An 18,678-nucleotide genomic window follows, 5' to 3' on the forward strand; every position below is an offset into this window, starting at 1 on the left:
CCCTTCGTACTAGCAGAACGGCACAGGTCCCTCCAGACCTGGAGTCCTCTCTTGACTTCCCTGCGCTCCGGAGGAGTACCCCAGATTGTGCTGCTTTGCTGTGTGATGGGCTGGCTGATGCTGCTCCAGTTCTGGTGGAGCCCGAGACTCGTCCATCTCCTGGCCCAGTGTCCGAACACCACCGGATCCCTCAGCGTTCCACATCCCGGCCTATGTCTTCGGCCTCCCGCCGCCGCAGGCTCCTCAAGGAGGCTGTGCTCCGGCGCTCCGGGGGTGTTTTTCCTTCTTCCACACCACCTCTGGCAACGCAATGCGCGGGGCTCGAGTCTGTTGTCCCACAGCCTGTCTCCGACATGAGAAAATACAATCCAGTTGAAATATCTTCACAACCCCAGGACATCCTACATTCGTCCCCACCAAGGCCACTCTTCTCTCCTACTACGGTGATAGTTGGAGATTCAATCATAAAACACATCCGATTTTTCAATGCAGTTACACACTGTTTTCCTGGTGCTTCAGTCTCCGATATTTTAAGTAAACTCCCGGTCATCCTGCAGTCAGCTCCTGTCACAGTCCACAGGCTCATAATTCACGTGGGGACTAATGATACAGCACACGAGCATTCAGAAATCACTAAAAAACACTTCATTGAGCTTCTCACTTTCCTCGACTCTGTAAGACTGAGTGTCTTCATTTCAGGCCCCATTCCCACGTTGTCCCGCGGCGCTGGCTGGTTCAGCAGAATACTTGGACTTAATACTTGGCTCCACTCAATCTTCAGCTCCCATAATGTTAGTTTTATTGACAATTTTAATTTATTTTGGAACCGTGCCTCACTGTTTTGTGGAGATGGCCTTCATCCGAACAGGTCGGGTTGCCGCATACTTGCGGCTAATATGCAACACGCGGTGCAAACTTGCACACGTGCATGACTGTTTACATTTACATCAAACGCCCCCACTGTGACCTCTGCCTCTTCTTCTCCGATGACTGCACATTCCACCGCCGCTGAGGTCGCCTCCTGCTGGCCACTGCAGTATGAACCCTCAGATTTATGCCTACACCTCCATCCTGACCTGGCTGTCTTTCCCCGGCGGAGAACCATTCACCGGGGTTCCCGGCGGAACTACCACTCGGACAACTCCAAACAGATAAAGTCCATTTGGTCCACATCCAGGCGCCCTCATCGGAACACCGGTCGTGCTGCTGATCACAGTGTGCTAGCCCACCTAGCTAGGTCGGCTACCAACTCTGACACCACCGTAAACTTCAGTCTTCTGAATATCCGCTCACTAACTGACAAGGAACATCTCGTCCAGGATCTTCTCGTCGACCGTGAGTTGGATTTTTTATGTTTGACTGAAACTTGGCAGCAGCCAAATGACTACACTTGCCTAAATGGAGCTAACCCGCCTGGGTTTGTTTACTATTGCAAACCACGTGACTCCGGCCGTGGAGGTGGTCTCGCGCTGTTTGCCCGTGAGAAGTGGAGAGTCTCACAGGTCTCTGCCCCTTCCGCTCCCTCGTTTGAATCAATGGTCCTACTGCTGCCTGGTCCTGTTCCAACCTTCATCGCCACAGTTTACCGTCCACCCAAGCCCAATAAGGACTTTTTAAATGACTTCTCTGCATTTCTGGCTGATCTCTCCTCACGATCGCCCAACATAATAATTCTTGGAGATTTTAACATCCATATGGACAATGTAAATAATATTCTCACCAGGGATTTTATGTCTTGTCTTAACAGTTTTGGTCTCCAGCAGTTTATTACTGCTCCAACTCATTCAAAAGGTCATATTCTTGACTTAGTTTGCTGTTCAGGTTTAATTCCCACTGGTTGCAAAACAGATGTGCTCCCCTTCTCTGACCATATGATCATTTCTTTTTCTGTCAGTCTGGTTCTTGCAAAAAACAAGCGCTCACGTGACATATCCTTCCGTAACATTAAGGACATTAACTTGGACACTCTCTCTACTGCCATTAACGCTCTACCCCATCCTGACAGTTTCTCTAGCCCTGATGATCTTGTCTCACATTACAATAACAGTCTTCAGAATCTGCTCAATAACTTGGCCCCTCTAAAAACTAGATCAGTCACTTTCAACTGCTCTTCACCCTGGTTTACCCCTGCTCTCAGAAAACTCAAAACCAAAGGACGTCAACTGGAGCGACTCTACAGGAAAACTGGTTTAACTATCCACCAGGAAATGTATCAAAACCACATCACTTACTATAGGGACTGCTGCAAACTTGCCAAATCCACCTATTATTCTAGTTTAATTAATTCTAATGAAGGTAACACAAAGGCTCTATTTTCTCTCTTGAACAATATTACACAACCTCCTGACTCCCTTCCACCTCACATGGCCTCATCTGCTTTCTGTAACAGTCTAATCTCATTCTTCACATCCAAAATCCAGAATATTCATCAACATCTCGCTCCAAATGTTTCTTATAATCCTTCTCCATTACCTCCCCTTCTGCCTCCTTCCATCTCTCTTTCTGCATTTACTCTCCCCCCTATCACTGCCATCACTGAATTAATAAGGAAATCAAAATCATCCACCTGTCGACTAGACCCCATCCCAACCTTCCTAGTAAAAGCATCTGCTTCCTCACTGGCGCCGCTCATTACTTGCATCATACACTCCTCCCTCACCACTGGTCTGGTCCCCCCATTGTTAAAAACTGCTGCCATCACCCCAATACTTAAAAAACCCGGCTTGGACCCTAACAACCTTAATAACTTTCGTCCCATCTCCAATCTGCCGTTTATTTCAAAACTACTGGAAAAAATAGTTTCCTCACAACTCCGAGCCCATCTATCCATTAACAATCTATATGAAGAATTTCAATCTGGTTTCCGTCCACTCCACAGCACTGAAACAGCATTACTAAAAGTCACCAATGATCTCCTTCTAGCAGCTGACTCTGGTTTATTATCCATTCTTATCCTTCTCGATCTGAGTGCGGCCTTCGATACTATTTCCCACTCCATCCTTCTGACTAGACTCTCCTCTATTGGCATTACCCACACCCCTCTTAACTGGTTCAAATCATACCTTTCTGGCCGCACTCAGTTCGTACAGCTGAAATCATCCCATTCCCAGTCACTCCCAGTCACCACAGGTGTGCCCCAGGGCTCAGTCCTGGGGCCCCTGTTGTTCATCATCTACCTCCTCCCCCTTGGTCATATCTTCAGAAAACACCACATACATTTCCATTGTTATGCGGATGACACCCAGCTCTATCTCTCCACAAAGCCAAACTCCACTCTCCCACCTACCTCACTCACAGATTGTCTTCATGACATTAAGTCCTGGTTCACTTCAAACTTTCTCAAATTAAACAGCAGTAAAACCGAAATGTTACTAGTTGGCACCAAATCCACCCTCTCTAAATCTGATAGTTTCTGCATTCCCATTGATGACTCTTCCATCTCTCCCTCCCCTCAGGTAAAGAGTCTGGGTGTCATCCTCGACAGCACTCTTTCTTTCACATCACACATTAATAACATAACACGGTCCGCATACTTCCATCTCCGCAATATCAACCGCCTACGCCCCTCTCTCACCCCTCACACCACCGCCATACTTGTACACAGCCTGGTCACATCACGCTTGGATTACTGCAACTCCCTTCTGTTTGGTCTTCCCCAGAAATCAATTCATAAACTTCAGCTGGTACAGAATGCAGCAGCCAGAATCATCACTAGAACCCCATCCATCCATCATATCACCCCCATCTTACAGCAGCTCCACTGGCTCCCCATCACCCATCGCATTCACTATAAAATTTTGCTGTTAACCTTTAAGGCCATACACAACCTCGCCCCTCCATATTTTTCTGATCTCCTCCGTGTTGTCAAACCGGTCCGTTCCCTCAGATCCTCCTCTGCAATTCACCTCATCTTCACCCCCGCTCGCCTTGTCACCATGGGGAGTAGAGCTTTCAGCTGCTCTGCTCCTCATCTGTGGAACTCACTCCCCCCTGACCTCCGCAACTCTGATTCTATTCATCTGTTCAAATCCAAATTGAAAACACATCTGTTTAAACTGGCTTACTCATTATAATATGTACATTGTTGCAATCACTGTTTTATGTTTTTCTTGTATTTTATTTGGATTTATTCATTGTTGTGTTTTATTGTACGGTGACCTTGAGTGTGAGAAAGGCGCCTTTATAAATAAAATGTATTATTATTATTATTATTATTACTGTACAGTAGTCCAGTCTACTAAAGATAAATGCATAGACAAGTCTAAATAGATTCAGTTTTGTCTACATTTAACTGAAAGAAGTTCTGGCATATCCAATCTTTAATTTGAATGATGCAGTTGATCAGAGTTTGGATCGGACTGTAGTCTTCTGGTGAGATGGTTATGAAGATCTGTATGTCATCAGCATAACTGTGGTAACATATTTTGTTGTTTTTTTATAATTTGAGTGAGTAGCAGCATGTAGATGTTGAACAGCAGAGGCCCGAGGATGGAGCCTTGGGGAACCCCACAGGTTATTTTGTTTCTCTCAGATTTATAGTTACCTAGAGACACAAGGTAGTACCTGTTATTTAAACATGAATCAAACCAATTAATTGCAATGCCAGAAAGTCCAACCCAGTTTTTCAGCTGGTCTTGTAAAATGATATGGCCGACCATGTTAAATGCAGCACTGAGATCTAGCAGTACCAGGACTGAAATGTGTCTGATATTTGTGCTCAGGCAAATGTCATTAAAGAAAAAAGTTTTGATATCATCACCCAGCAGCTACTTGGCACTGTGTCTCTGTCCTTTCTGCTCACATTGCTGCAGATCACTCCATTCCGGCTCTCAGGTGCACACTGTGATCGTTGCGACTCTCACCTGACAAGTCAGCCAAACTACTGTTATGAGTCTGGGCCCATAACCTGTTAGCAGATTTTTATTTTATCACAGCGGTTAACGTGACACAACCAAAGCACACGTACTTGCTCTGTTTGTGAACCACCATGTTGCGGGCACACAACCTTTTATTTAGTACACCTGCAGGTCAGTACATGATCAGGTAGGTCACATGATCACATTACATCATGAACAAAACTAAGCATTCTCAGAGGCTTAATAATAACAAATTAAATGAGAACACATCTGTCAACAGATTTTCTCTGACACTCTATGCCAGGGGTTGCCAACGTCGTTCCTCGAGAGCCACAATCCTGCAGATTTTCCAAGTGTCCCTGCTCCAGCACACCTGACTCAAATTAAATGGATCCAACAGCCTATAAGCATCTGCACAATGACTCATTACTTTAAGTCAGGTGTGTTCGAACAGGGAAACATGGAAAACCTGCAGGATTGTTGCTGTCGAGGACCGACGGCCACCCCAGCTCTATGTACTTATATATATATCTCCTTGTACATCCCTGCCAGTTTAGTAACATCTCACTTATGTCAAGTGGTTTAGTACACACTGTATGTCATTTGCCTGTAACAGTTTACACAATATTCCAGATGTTGTGCAAATGTATATTTTTTTCTCTTGGTAATAGTAGCATTTTATGTGCTTTATTTCTTATATATTTGTTTTGGCTGTTGTAATGTGGTTATGTATTTATTTATTTATTTATTTTCAGTTTGTACTTTTATTTTTACACTTATTTTAAATTTTTTGTGGTATTGAGTGTGGACAGCAAAGTAAGATTTTCATTGTACAGTGAAACAAGGTTCTTTATTGTATAAGTGACAATAAAATGCTTTGAATCTTGAGTATTTTAGGGATATTTTTCTTTTTCTCATTGTTATTTGATCAACAAAATCCATGATTTTCTGTGCCTGTGGTTATGAAAACAAATCTACTTCCAAGTTGAAGTTGCAATTGAGAAGAATTTAAATCTTTGAAAAACCATTCAGTAGACAGAAAGTTTTCCACTGCCAGCATGTAAAATTAATGGCTTTGGCAAATCACAATGCATTATTTGATCTGGCTTTTTCCAGCAGATGATGCTGCTCCATGCCTGTATTTTTGCATACATTACTGTAGGAGAGGGCTGTTAGAAAAATTACTGGCACAGAATCATGATGCGTGAGCCTGGGTGTTAATTTAAAAGCACAGCTGAGCAAATACTGTTACCTTTCAGACCAAAAGAAAAGTTAATTGGTACAAGAAATAATAAATAAAGTGGACAACAAATAAACATGAGCAGCAAATTACTTGAGTAAATGTAAACTGAGTTATTTGATGCAGCAGCTACTAGAGCACAGCAAACAGAAAACGTGAAATATTCCTATATGATGTTATGCAAAAACATTTGTGATCTGCTGGTGAAAACTTAATGGGCTCGTGCAAATGTGTGCATTTTGGTCATATTTTGAAAATACTGAACTTACACACAGGACAGTTTACTCAGTATCAGACTGGGTCAATAATACCACCTCCTTATAGAGTAGTGGTTCTCAAACTGGTGGGCGACTCCCCCCTGGGGGAGCATGGCAACATGACTGGGGGGGAAGTGGGACTGGGAAAATGTAGCAGACAAACTAATGTTTTAAAAACTTGTACCCTTGGAAACATTCTGGTCCAGACTGCAGACCACTTGGTGGCAGTAATGCACCAATTAGTTTTTGCCAATCGCCAAAAAATATAAAGACGAAGAAGAAGACGAAGCCGAAGCCGAAGAAGAAGAGGAAAGATCAGGGTTTACTGAATGCAGAGATATATGCAGAAACAGGCAACTGGGATGAAAGAGGGCAGATATCTTGCTCTTTGTTAACAGTAAATGTGTTTCTTATTACATCTCCCTCACAGCGTATTGTAAGTTACATAGTTATAGTATATATATATATATATATATACAGTGCTTAATTTGTAAATCAAACGGTGCCGGAACGCAAATAGTGGTACCAGACCAGGGTTCAGCCGAGGCCAATACTGATACCGGAACGCACACACAACACAAAACTTGGGCGCACAAGTGTCAAAATACCAAAAAATTTCATTTTCATACATTGCTTTTAAATGCGTTAGGTGGCTCTATAAGTGCATTTAGTGCAGGCTGATTTCTTACCTTGCTAGTTGTTTAGTATATCCCACACCGCAGCCAAGTGCGCCTCCTCATTCTCCTCCCTGCTTCGCACCTTGCTCCGTGACTCAGTAGCAGTCCTGTGTCCTTTAGCCACCCACGATCTCACATAAGGGACAGGGTTGAACTTGGTCAAAGGAGGTCCGACAATATTGAGAAAGAGCAGATCAGAGATGGTGGTAGTGTGTAGAGAAGATCGGTTTGGGGTGCAAATCAGATTCATCTGGGAAAATCCCCGTTCACATTCTGCGCTTGATGTGGGGATGGTGTTCACAGCTGTAAACAGTTCTTTCAGTTCATTTCTAACATCTTTTCCTCCCGACTCCACGTACTCTCTGTGGGCACGGATTACTGCGCGGGGACAGTCGATGTTAAAGCGCAGACAGAGCGACTCAACTTCAGTCTGCCCATAGAGTACATCTGTGTCTTCGGGCCAGTACTGCGGATAAAGTACCTTCAGCTTTTCAATAAACTGATCATATCCGCTTTTGTCGGGCAGGCGTCCTCCATGAGACAACAAGCGCTGTTCCAAGTTTTTGGCCACACTTTGAAAAAACTGCTTCATATTTAGTGATTTATCACTGGCTTTTCCTTCTGTAAGTGTAACTCCTTGAAAAGAGTTGCTCTCGATCCCCTTCTTGCTTAAGTCAGAAAAGCGACCTGGTCGCTCCGCCATCGCTTCAAAAACTCTGACTGCACGACAAATAGCTTAATGAGAAGAGATTATTGTAGTATCTCTTTTTTGCAGTTCAAGTGAAAGTTCAGATAACTCTTGCAGCGCATCACACATCATACCCAGATTGTTCACAAAAGCACGGGAACTTAAGCGCAGCGCAAGGCCATTATATGTTTGTTTTGTTATGCTATCACGGGAGGGATCTTCTGATGCCGCCTTAAAATGTCTATGAAGTGCTGGGTAGTTGTTCCAAACAGCTTCCACTGTCCTAAAACTGGAGGCCACCCACCTTGTGTCTAATATGCGACCGATTTTGCACAGTTGCACGTCTACACTGCATGCACACTCTCTCAGTTCCATTCGGTTCTTGTTAGACGTGTTATAAAGAGAATATAGCTTGTCCATCAGCATTTTAAAATGATTGACTGCCCCCATCTCTTTCACAACGTCATTTACCGCAAGCTCAAGTCTGTGGGCCGAGCAGTGCCACACAGTAATATGAGGGAAGAGAGCCTGAAGCCTGCTGGCAACACCACTTCTCCGTCCCAACATAACAGACGCGCCATCACATGCAAGTCCAATGAGAGTTTTACACAAAAACTCTTTGGTCAAGTGCACACGTTCAAGTGCGGATATTAAGTTGCGCACAATGCCTTCTGCAGATAAATCATCAAGTTCAACCAGTTCGGTAAATAAGTTGCTTGGTTTGTCCATATCTGGTAGCTGTGTTCTGATGTAAATAATAAGAGTGCTTTTCTTATTTAAACTTGTGGACTCGTCCAGCAAGAGGCTAAGTTTGGGCTCACATTCCACGACACGATCAAAGAGTTTTCTTTTCATTTCTTCTGAAATGTGTTTTTGTATGTTCGCACACGCAACATTAGAATGTAGTACTCTACCCATGTCAAGTCCGTTTAACTCCTGACAATCAATTTCGCTTTCAAAACCATGCGCTGGCCTGTTGCGTTTAGCCTCTTTATATGCAGTGCGAAAGATCCGACTCGTAGTGGCTATTTGTTCAGACTGAGCACTGACTATAGCCTGTACCATAGTGTCTTCTTTGGCTTTTTCAAGTATGTTTTTTGCTGCCAAGTGACTCCTGGTCCTAGCGTGTTCAAATACTTTTTTACGAAGTGCTCGTTGTTGCTTCGTTATATCATTGGCAGATGAAGTTATTAAACACGACACCCATTCTTTAGCCAGTTTCATTCCACCAGTCTTCTCTGGCCCCAAAGTCCCAACAGCCTTGCATGTAGAACAACCCAAACCTGATTTTTGCATTACAAGCCATGGATAGAAGGTCTGCTTGGCCTTGAACTGGGCAGTTGTCCAGATCGTTGGGCATCCCTCACTTGACGGTTCAGAATCTGACTCATTCCTATTTAATTCACCCTCCTCGTTGTTGTACTCCACATCCAAAACCCCAGGTGCCTCCTCAGGCTGTTCACCGCGGCTGGTTGTGGGCTCCTGCCCCGATCCGGTGGCCTGGTTAGCCTGGTTAGCTTCACACTCACCCACACCTGCTTCAGTGATGTCTCCTCTGCCTTCTTGTGCTTCAATCCTCGCTTGTTTAGTTGCACTATGTGAAGCCTTTTTTGTGAAAAATGAAAGTAAATTGGACTGTCTTTTCGACATTTTTGGTCGTTATTTTGACAAACTGGCGCTGGTGGGTTTGTTACGTGAAGAAGCCTACTATACAATCTCCTTACGAAGCAAGTAGGTAACGTGATTACCCATCAAACACCTCTTTTTTGTTGTGAATTTAACAAACAAAATAACCATAATTTTAATAATGAGCCACACCAAATTAAAAACTAATTTGCAATTTATTTGTGCTATTTTATTATATTTTTGTGTTTTTAATAAACAAATGCCCATGACTTTGAACTTTTGGGGGGCGGAAGTAGTAGGCCTGAAAATACCGGATCCAAGCAAACAGTTGCCGGAACACACCCTGTCAAAATAAGAGAGTTCCCGGATCCTGTTCCGGCAGGATCCGGCTCAAATTAAGCCCTGTATATATATATATATATATATATATATATACATATATATATATATACAGTAGTAGCGGTTTAAAAGTTCCCATCCAAGCTGAAAGCCAGCCGAATACCTGCCGGCTTCCAGCCCAGTTCCATTCCAGTTCCAGCCAGCTGCCTTCCAACTTCCAGCCGCCAGAGAGGCCCCCTCCTTCTCCTGGGAGTGTCGATGTTTTAATCAAACTCCACCCATTCCTTGTAATATAGGGTAGACCCAGAAGATGGCGCTTCTCTCACAGACTTCTCATCGCCCGTAGTCTGTCAGATTTTATCTGAATTTACACTGACCGGCAGAGGCGCCACTCAAAGCACCTCTGATGGCCAGTCACAATTCATAAAAATGCATAAAACTTAATACATAATCATCGTTTGACGTGGAATGTGAAATTGTAACATGCTTGTGCGCTGCCAATTGTTTTATTCAGAAATGAATGCTAGTAGGTTAATAAAACCTTTCAAATACTGGATCACAGCCCCTAGCTCTATTCTCAATAGGATGTATTTATCATACTGATTAATCTTTTAATATTAGCATTATTAACATAGACAAATCAGATTTGGATCAAGCAACACAGAATCTGTTTGAGGTAGCTAGGAAGGGTTATTTTATTCTCATATTATTTATTTCACCTCCATAAGAAGACAGGGCGACAGATAAAAGCCCCACGCAGGATCGGAGATAATTTCTTCCACTTCAATGTGTCTAATCGCGGGGGGACATCCAACACTCGCTGTGCTGCGACTTCCTGCTCGCCGGGAATCCCGATTACGTCACCCCTCCAGGTGGGCTATTCCCCGACACGCTCTGATTACCATTCCAAAAGGTACTGTATGCAGCCCCCAACTTGAACATGCGCCTTCTTCAACATTCGCACTTGCTCCAGAAAATTACCATCTCTTAGGCTCCTCCACCACCACTTTGACTGTGGATTGATACGTAAATGAGCCGCAATGAGGCAGCTGAACAAGTGACCCAGTTTTGTGATTGTTGCACATTGGGTAAGAGTGGTCAAACGAGTCCAGTTTGTGTTGTCATGCTACCAGAAATTCAGTAGGCTAGTCGGTCCTAATGCAGTGAATTTCCATGTTAATGTTGCCAAATTCAATAGCATAGCAAGAGATGAAAAAAGAAACAACGATATTTCTTCAACATGTTAACCAAAATATTTACCTCTTAAAGCATAAACCAAGTATTTACAACAAGCAGTGTGCTTTTTAACGTTAACGTGTGCCATAGCCTACTGCACCGCTGTTCCTCCTTCCAAGTCTTCTTTTTTATTATATTGTTGTTTTATCATCTGAATATACTACAACAACACAGAGAAAATATATGAAAGTTTATTTTACGCTGGTATTTGCGCAGCAGAGTTTTCTGCCGCCGGATTTGTAGTCCAGGAACGGAGAACACAGCTGCTGCCAGGAAAGGTGGATTACATTTTGTTAAAGCACAGCAATCTCCGAGTAGCCTATTATAAATCTCAGTGGCAAAATAAAACACACTGGTCTGGTTTAGTCTTCACTCTGAAATGGTTCAGTCAGAGGAATATAAAGCTGTTTTAAAAATGTTGAGCAAGCTTAAAATAAACATTCATAGGCTATCTATGTGTTTTAGATTAACACAATGATAAAACAACAATAGGCTATAATAATGGAAAAGAAGCGGTGCAGCATGGCAATGATGCGTTAATGGCTCGGGTCGCGGGTTAAACATCAGTCTGGTTCGGATTTAAATGGAATAAATACATTGGTGACGAGTCGGGTTCGGGAGTCATTCTAACGGGTTAGAGCAGGTATGCGTAGCAAAACGGAACCGTGCAGGACTCTGCTCTAAGCAGTTCGGACTTGGTTGACCTGGAACCATTTGACAATAAAATCTGGAGCCATCCTGCAACGCGCTCGCTTAGGCGTCCAGTTAAACCGTGTTTATTCAACCAGTCCCTACTTCATTGCATTCATTCTTTCCTCATAGCCTACGTGCACATTTTTTTCAAGATTGTTTATGTCAGTTTTGTTTTGGAAAATGAAAAAGGAGTCTTTGCGCAGAACTTATAACATTATTCTAATCTTGCCACTTGCCTATTTTATTATTGTGTATTTTTGTAATAACATGTAAATTCACTGCATAGGAACCAACTAGTCTACTGAATTTTGTGTGACAACACTAACAGAACTGTTTTGACAATGCAACAATTACAAAACTGCGGCTCATTTACTTATCAATCCATAGTCAAAGTGGTGGTGGAGGAGCCTTGGAGATGGTAATTTTATGGAGCAAGTGCGAATGTTAAGGAATTTAGCCTATGTTCAAGTTGTGGGCTGCATATATGCAGCCCACAACTTGATATACCTTTCAGAATGATAATAAACACAACAAGACACACCAAACCAGGAGCTAAGACCACGAAGTTCAGCATCATGCTTATCTATCTTTGGCGTTTTTACACCAACATTTTTATACACTGGATGATGATAATAATTATCGATTAAAGTCACGGATAAAACTGCTGTTGTTAAAACACACCCATCTCTTACAAAATCTAAAATGTAAAACAAAAAAAACAACAAACAAAAAATCTGGATCACTGTAGAAATATCTTTATTCATTGCTGATCATCTGGCCATTGAAGCGTTTTTATTTGGAATTGGGAACAAATATTTTCCACCCTGTTATATTCTGTTCCACTCTGTTATGTTCCATTCCACCCTGTTAGTAAGGTGTTTTTTAATTTTTTTTTTTTTTTACTAAAAACATTGAGGACTGTGAACCTTGTTGCACCATATTAGGAAGTGAGGAACATTAAATTGATTTTGCTTTTCTGTTCCCAGGTCAAAAGGAATGTAATTATCTCTCATTTGAAATACTTGATTATGCTTTCCTTCTTGCCTTTGTGGAAACAGAAACGTGATAATCTCTCACTTGAAAGCAAGCTGGGCGTACAATAGTGTGATGACGATGAAAACTCACATGACCAATGCTCAATAAAGGGTACATGAAAATGTGAGAAATGGTCAAAAGCACATATACCGTTTGTGGTGAGTGAAACTATACAGCACAGTCCCTAGCTCTTTTCAAGCACACTCCTCCCCCCAAGGAGTATGCTTGAACAGCTAACGGCAGGTAATGGCTGTGTTTACAAATGTAAAGGTGCTAATTGTTGGCCATTGAATTGTTAATTTCAAACCGGGCAGCCTTTTGGTTGTACTCTGGGCATGGTAGAGGGATAAGAAATCTCTGGGTTTTCCAGTGTTAAACACTGGAAGCGTCGCCAGCGGTCTTTTGATGACCGCCAGTCACGCTACCATGCTTATAGTGTATTAAAAACTAAACGGCTGAACCTGGTATTTTAGGACTTTTATTAGATAGTTGTTGTCTATAGTTTTACCTGCTTACTTGTTTGGAAAAGTAAACACATCAATATTTACGAGCAGTTTAGCACGTCTAAACTTCCACAGAGCCGCTCAGGGAGACTCTTTCTCAGCCAAACTGTCGTATATCACGGCTATGGAGTTGTAATAAATGGCCGCCCTACTCTGCTTCTGATTGGCTGTAAGATCACAAACCCTGTGTGATGATAGGCTGCTGGTTCCTGTCATTCCTACCAGCCTTTGCGCATGTGCCTGCTTCAGACAGCGGGCAGGCAGCTGTCCCACCGCTGAGACACAGTTGTATGACGTTTTATCACGTTTTATCACCTAGATCGCTATGAATAAAATCCAGGGACACTTCATTTCACAGTATAAACCATTTATTTACTTATCTACTTAGGATAATAGCACTTTGAGGCCTAATTCAGAATATAGGTTGGGCTGGGTCCGGACTTTTGTGATCCCTGCTTTACACATTATCAGTATTATGTTATTTTTACCTGCCGATATTACGTTATGATTTTGTCAATATTCAGTTATGCAGCAGCTGTATCAACCCCCACTGTGAATAACTTACGTTGCAGTCAAATGACCGCTGGCGGCGCTCCTCGGGATGTTTAGAAAGCTCGCTGCTAGTGACATTCACCACTTAGCCGACTTGAGGAGGTTGTGCTTTGCCTCATAACACCATTAGCTACACATGTCGGCTTTTTTGATACATTTATTTGACGCCATTTTCAAATCAAATCATTTTTTAAATGTTGGCAAAAATGCAACAAATGAGCGACACAGCTCATTATAAACTGTTTAGAGAGCAGCAAGATCAAATCAGTGCTCCTCCCCGTGGACAAAAGAGGGATTGCAGCTGTTTTTTTACTTGGGCTGCTTAGGGGCAGAGCCTCGCTGACGACGTCATTGCGGGGGATTACATTACCCCCACAGACCTGTGAAGGATCGGCCAAGGATCAGTCAAGGACCAGTCAAGGACCAGTCAAGAACCAGTCAAGGACCCATCATGGAAACAGGGGAACTTTTAAACCGCTACTACTGTATACTGACAGACAGGGGTTGTGCTTGATTCAGACCTGATGGTGTGCATCCAAATCTAACTGGATGCAGATTACTTGGTGCACACTTGCGTCATGCTGTTGGGACGGCAAACCCAAACATGAGTGTACAGATAAGAGCGAAGGACACAGCAGAGAAGCGATCAACTGCCAGCTCTCCCCCCTCACCAGACCCTCTTCTCCACATCACCCAAGGTCTTAAAAGGATGTCTCTATCCAGGTCTGAACCCCAGCGACCACCATCTACCAAGAAATACAGGGCTCCCCCCCCTCCCCCTCCTCATCCTCCTATTAGATCATCTGTCCTGACCGAGCAGGGCATGGGAGGAGGTTCCCAGAGCAGCAGAATTCACAACAAAGATAACATGCCATGATGCGTTCAGGGTCCTTGCTGTAGTTTTGCTACTACTGACAGCTGTTCTGAGATCAAGCCTGGACCCAGTAGGATTCCTGTGTTAGTTAGTAAAATAAGGAATCGAACACGGTCAGCTTGTGGGGTGAATCGATCTAATCTGTTAACTGTACCTTGTATAACTCAGAATACAACAGAGACCAGTGTAAACTTCATAAAGCTAGCTGTACTAAATGTTAGATCTCTGTCCAACAAGTCACTGTTAGTTAATGACTTCATCATTTCTCACAGTTTAGATTTTCTTTTTCTGACAGAAACATGGTTAACAGAAGACACAAGTGCTACAGTTCTTAATGAAACAGCACCCCCTCATTTTAGTTTCATGAATAAATGTCGAAACGGGAGGAAAGGGGGAGGAGAAGCTGCCTTATTTAAAGATTCATTCCAGTGTAAAGAAATGTCATTTGGTGATTTTACTTCTTTTGAATATCTTAGTTTTATTTTAAGGGGCATTCCTAAAATCCTATTTCTAATCATCTACAGACGTCCAGGACACTGTGTAAATTTTATTGATGAATTTTCTGAATTATTGTCGGTTATCTCTACTGATTTTAACCATTTCATCTTAACTGGGGATTTTAACATTCACATAGATAACATGACGGATGGTAATGTCAAGGAATTTTGTTCCATATTGGACATGTTTGGTTTGTGGCAACATGTTAAACAACCGACCCACATTCGAGGTCACATTCTGGACCTGGTTATTTCAAAGGGTGTTGATATTTCTTCTGTTGCGGTCACTGACTTGGCCTTGTCTGACCATTTTTGTATTTTGTTTGATTTACTGATCACTCAGAATGTTCAACCAACCTGCTTCTCCGTTAGGAAGAGGTACATTAATGAAAGAACAAGTGCTAAGTTTGTGGAGGCCATAGCTATGTTACCAACAACCAGTGCAGAGTCAGTTGATAGACTCCTGGATAATTTCAATCTGAAAATCTTGAATGTAATGGATGCTGTTGCACCGATAAGAATCAAGAGCAACTTGAGCAAACAGAAAACACCATGGAGAAACACCACTGTGGTTACCAGCCTAAAAAGAGAATGCAGAAAAACTGAGCGGAAATGGCGGAAAAATAAACTTCAAATTTACTATGAGCTGTACAAACAAAGCCTGCGTAACTATAACAATGAGTTGTGCAAGGCCAGAGAGCTGCATTTATCTGAAATGATTAACAGGAATGTCAACAATTCTCGCACTCTGTTTGCTATGATTGAAAAACTTACAAATCCTCCTAAACAGATAAGCCCAGAGCTCCTTTCCACTGAGAAATGCAACCAATTTGCAAACTTTTTTAGCCAAAACATTAAAACAATTAGGCAAAATATTAATTCCACACAGTCAAACAAGAAAATTAGTCTGTGCCTAAAACCCGGAAATAATTCTGATGTCATGTCACAATTTAAAATGGTGAATTTAAAAGTCCTACAAGAAACAGTTTGGCATTTGAAATCAACAACATGCACTCTGGACATGATACCATCCGACTTTTTAAAAACAGTTTTTACCTCAGTAGAAAGTGATCTCCTACTGATAGTTAACAGCTCGCTGGCATCAGGCATTTTTCCCAAGTCACTAAAGATAGCTGCTATTAAGCCACTCCTAAAGAAAAGGACTCTAGACGCCTCTATAATGAACAACTATAGACCTGTCTCTAACCTCTCTTTTATTTCCAAGATTATTGAAAAAGTTGTATTTCACCAGCTTCATGACTTTTTAAATGAAAGTGGAAATCTTGATAAATTTCAGTCCGGCTTCCGACCTCATCACAGCACTGAAACAGCTCTGGTCAAAGTGTTAAATGACATTAGGTTGAATACCGATTCTGGTCAAGTATCAGTCCTGGTTCTGTTGGATCTCAGTGCTGCGTTTGATACTGTAGATCACAGAATCCTGTTGCACAGGCTGGAAAACTGGGTTGGACTTTCTGGAGCGGTCCTTAACTGGTTCAGGTCCTATTTAGAAGGCCGGAGTTATTTTGTTACGATCGGCAGCTATGAATCCGAGCGAGTGGCCATGACTTGTGGAGTCCCCCAGGGGTCAGTCCTTGGACCTCTTCTGTTCAACTTGTATATGCTCCCTTTGGGTAAAATATTACAAAACTATAGTATTAGTTATCAAAGTTATGCAGATGATACACAACTTTATGTGTCTCTGTCACCAGATGACTGCAGTCCAATAGACTTAATGTGTCAGTGTCTGGAGCAAATAAACACCTGGATGAGGGAGAATTTCCTACAATTAAATGAAGACAAAACTGAGATTATTCTGTTTGGTAGCAAAGAGAAGAGGGTCAGCATTGGCAAACACCTGGAGACTCGGGCTCTTAAAATTACCAACCAAGTTCGTAACCTGGGAGTGTTGATAGACTCAGATCTGACTTTCAGCAGCCATATCAAAGCTGTCACTAAGACAGCTTTTTACCAGCTCAGAAACATCAACAGAATTAAAAGTTTAGTCTCCCAGAAAGACCAAGAGAAACTCATCCATGCATTCATCTCCAGTAGACTGGATTACTGTAATGGTCTTTTAACAGGACTTCCTAAAAAGAGCATTAAACATCTGCAGCTCATCCAGAACGCTGCTGCTAGAGTTTTAACCAGGACTATGAGATCTGAACACATCACACCAGTTTTAAAATCTTTACACTGGCTTCCAGTCAGTCACAGAATAGATTTTAAAACCCTTCTGATAATTTACAAATCCCAGAATGGTTTAGGCCCAGAATACATCTGTGATATGTTCAGAGAATATAAACCTAGCAGAGCTCTTAGATCCAAAGACTCTGGTCAACTAGTCCAGGCCAGAGTCCAGACTAAACATGGAGAAGCAGCATTTAGCTGTTATGCTGCAAACAAATGGAATAAACTGCCAGTGGAGATTAAACTTTCCCCAAATGTAGACATTTTAAAATCCAGGTTAAAAACTTTTCTTTTCTCATGCGCCTATGCATGAAATCTGCACGGTAACTTTTTTTTTAACTTATCTTGCTTTTAATCATTTTAATGTAATTTATTATTTTATTGTGATTATGTGTTGATTATGTGTTGATGCCTTTTACTATTCTAAATATCTGTAATGTCTTTGTTTTATGTAAAGCACTTTGAATTGTCCTGTACATGAAATGTGCTATACAAATAAACTGCCTTGCCTTGCCTTGCCTTTAGCTAAAAGGCAACAGTATGTGATGGTTGGTGAACACAAGTCAGATTGTTTGGATATTGTTTGTGGAGTCCCTCAGGGGTCAGTATTGGGGCCAGAACTCATTGTTCTCTACATAAATGATATTTGGAAAGTTTCAGATACACTGAAACTAATCCTACTTGCAGATGATACCAATATTTTATGTACTGGAGAAGACTTGCAGCAGGTTCTGGGAAAAATCAAACAGGAAATGAACAAAGTAAAAAAATGTTTTGAGAAAAATAAATTATCAGTGAATTTAAATAAAACAAAAATTATGTTATTTGAAAACTGTAGTACAGATACTGGGAGACAAGTAAAGATGGAGGATGTAATAATTGAAAGGGTATATGATTACAAATTTCTTGGTGTGATTATCAACCACAGAATATGCTGTAAGTCACATACTAAGTTTGTTCAGACAAAAATGGCAAGAAACATTGCATTGTTGACCAAATCTAAACATTTTTAGATAAAAAAAAACACTTTATATTCTGTATTGTTCATTGATTGTGCCATATTTAAATTATTGTGCTAAGCTTTGTGGAAATACTTAGAGTTTTCTGCAACCGTTAAATATACAACAACAAAAAAGCAACAAGGGTTGTCTGCAAAGTTAGATATAGGGAACATACAATTCTACTATTTTGGAAGTTAAAAACAATAAAATTCAGTGCTTTGGTGGAGTTAAAAACAGCAATAATAATGTACAAAGCTAAAAATAATTCATTACCTGACCGCATACAAAAAATGTTCTCTAACCATGAGGGGATATAATCTGAGGGGGGAAATTAAATCTTAATATTTCAAGTGTAAGAACAACTATGAAAAGCATGGTGTGAAACTATGGAATGATCTTCAGGAAAAACTCGAA

At 41.7% G+C, this 18,678-nt stretch overlaps 1 protein-coding gene across 1 annotated transcript; it reads right to left on the reverse strand.

Moving 5' to 3' along the window:
• Window positions 1-7,046: 7,046 nt before the first annotated feature.
• LOC121641984 (E3 SUMO-protein ligase KIAA1586-like) lies at window positions 7,047-9,368 on the reverse strand. Its single transcript, XM_041988419.1, has 2 exons — window positions 7,853-9,368; window positions 7,047-7,750 (listed from the first exon to the last, which is right to left on the reverse strand). The coding sequence occupies exons 1-2, from the start codon at window positions 9,366-9,368 to the stop codon at window positions 7,047-7,049; spliced, it is 2,220 nt and encodes a 739-aa protein (XP_041844353.1).
• Between the last annotated feature and the right edge of the window lie 9,310 nt (window positions 9,369-18,678).

The sequence above is a fragment of the Melanotaenia boesemani genome, chromosome 1, assembly GCF_017639745.1.
Source record: "Melanotaenia boesemani isolate fMelBoe1 chromosome 1, fMelBoe1.pri, whole genome shotgun sequence".
Taxonomy (NCBI): domain Eukaryota; kingdom Metazoa; phylum Chordata; class Actinopteri; order Atheriniformes; family Melanotaeniidae; genus Melanotaenia; species Melanotaenia boesemani.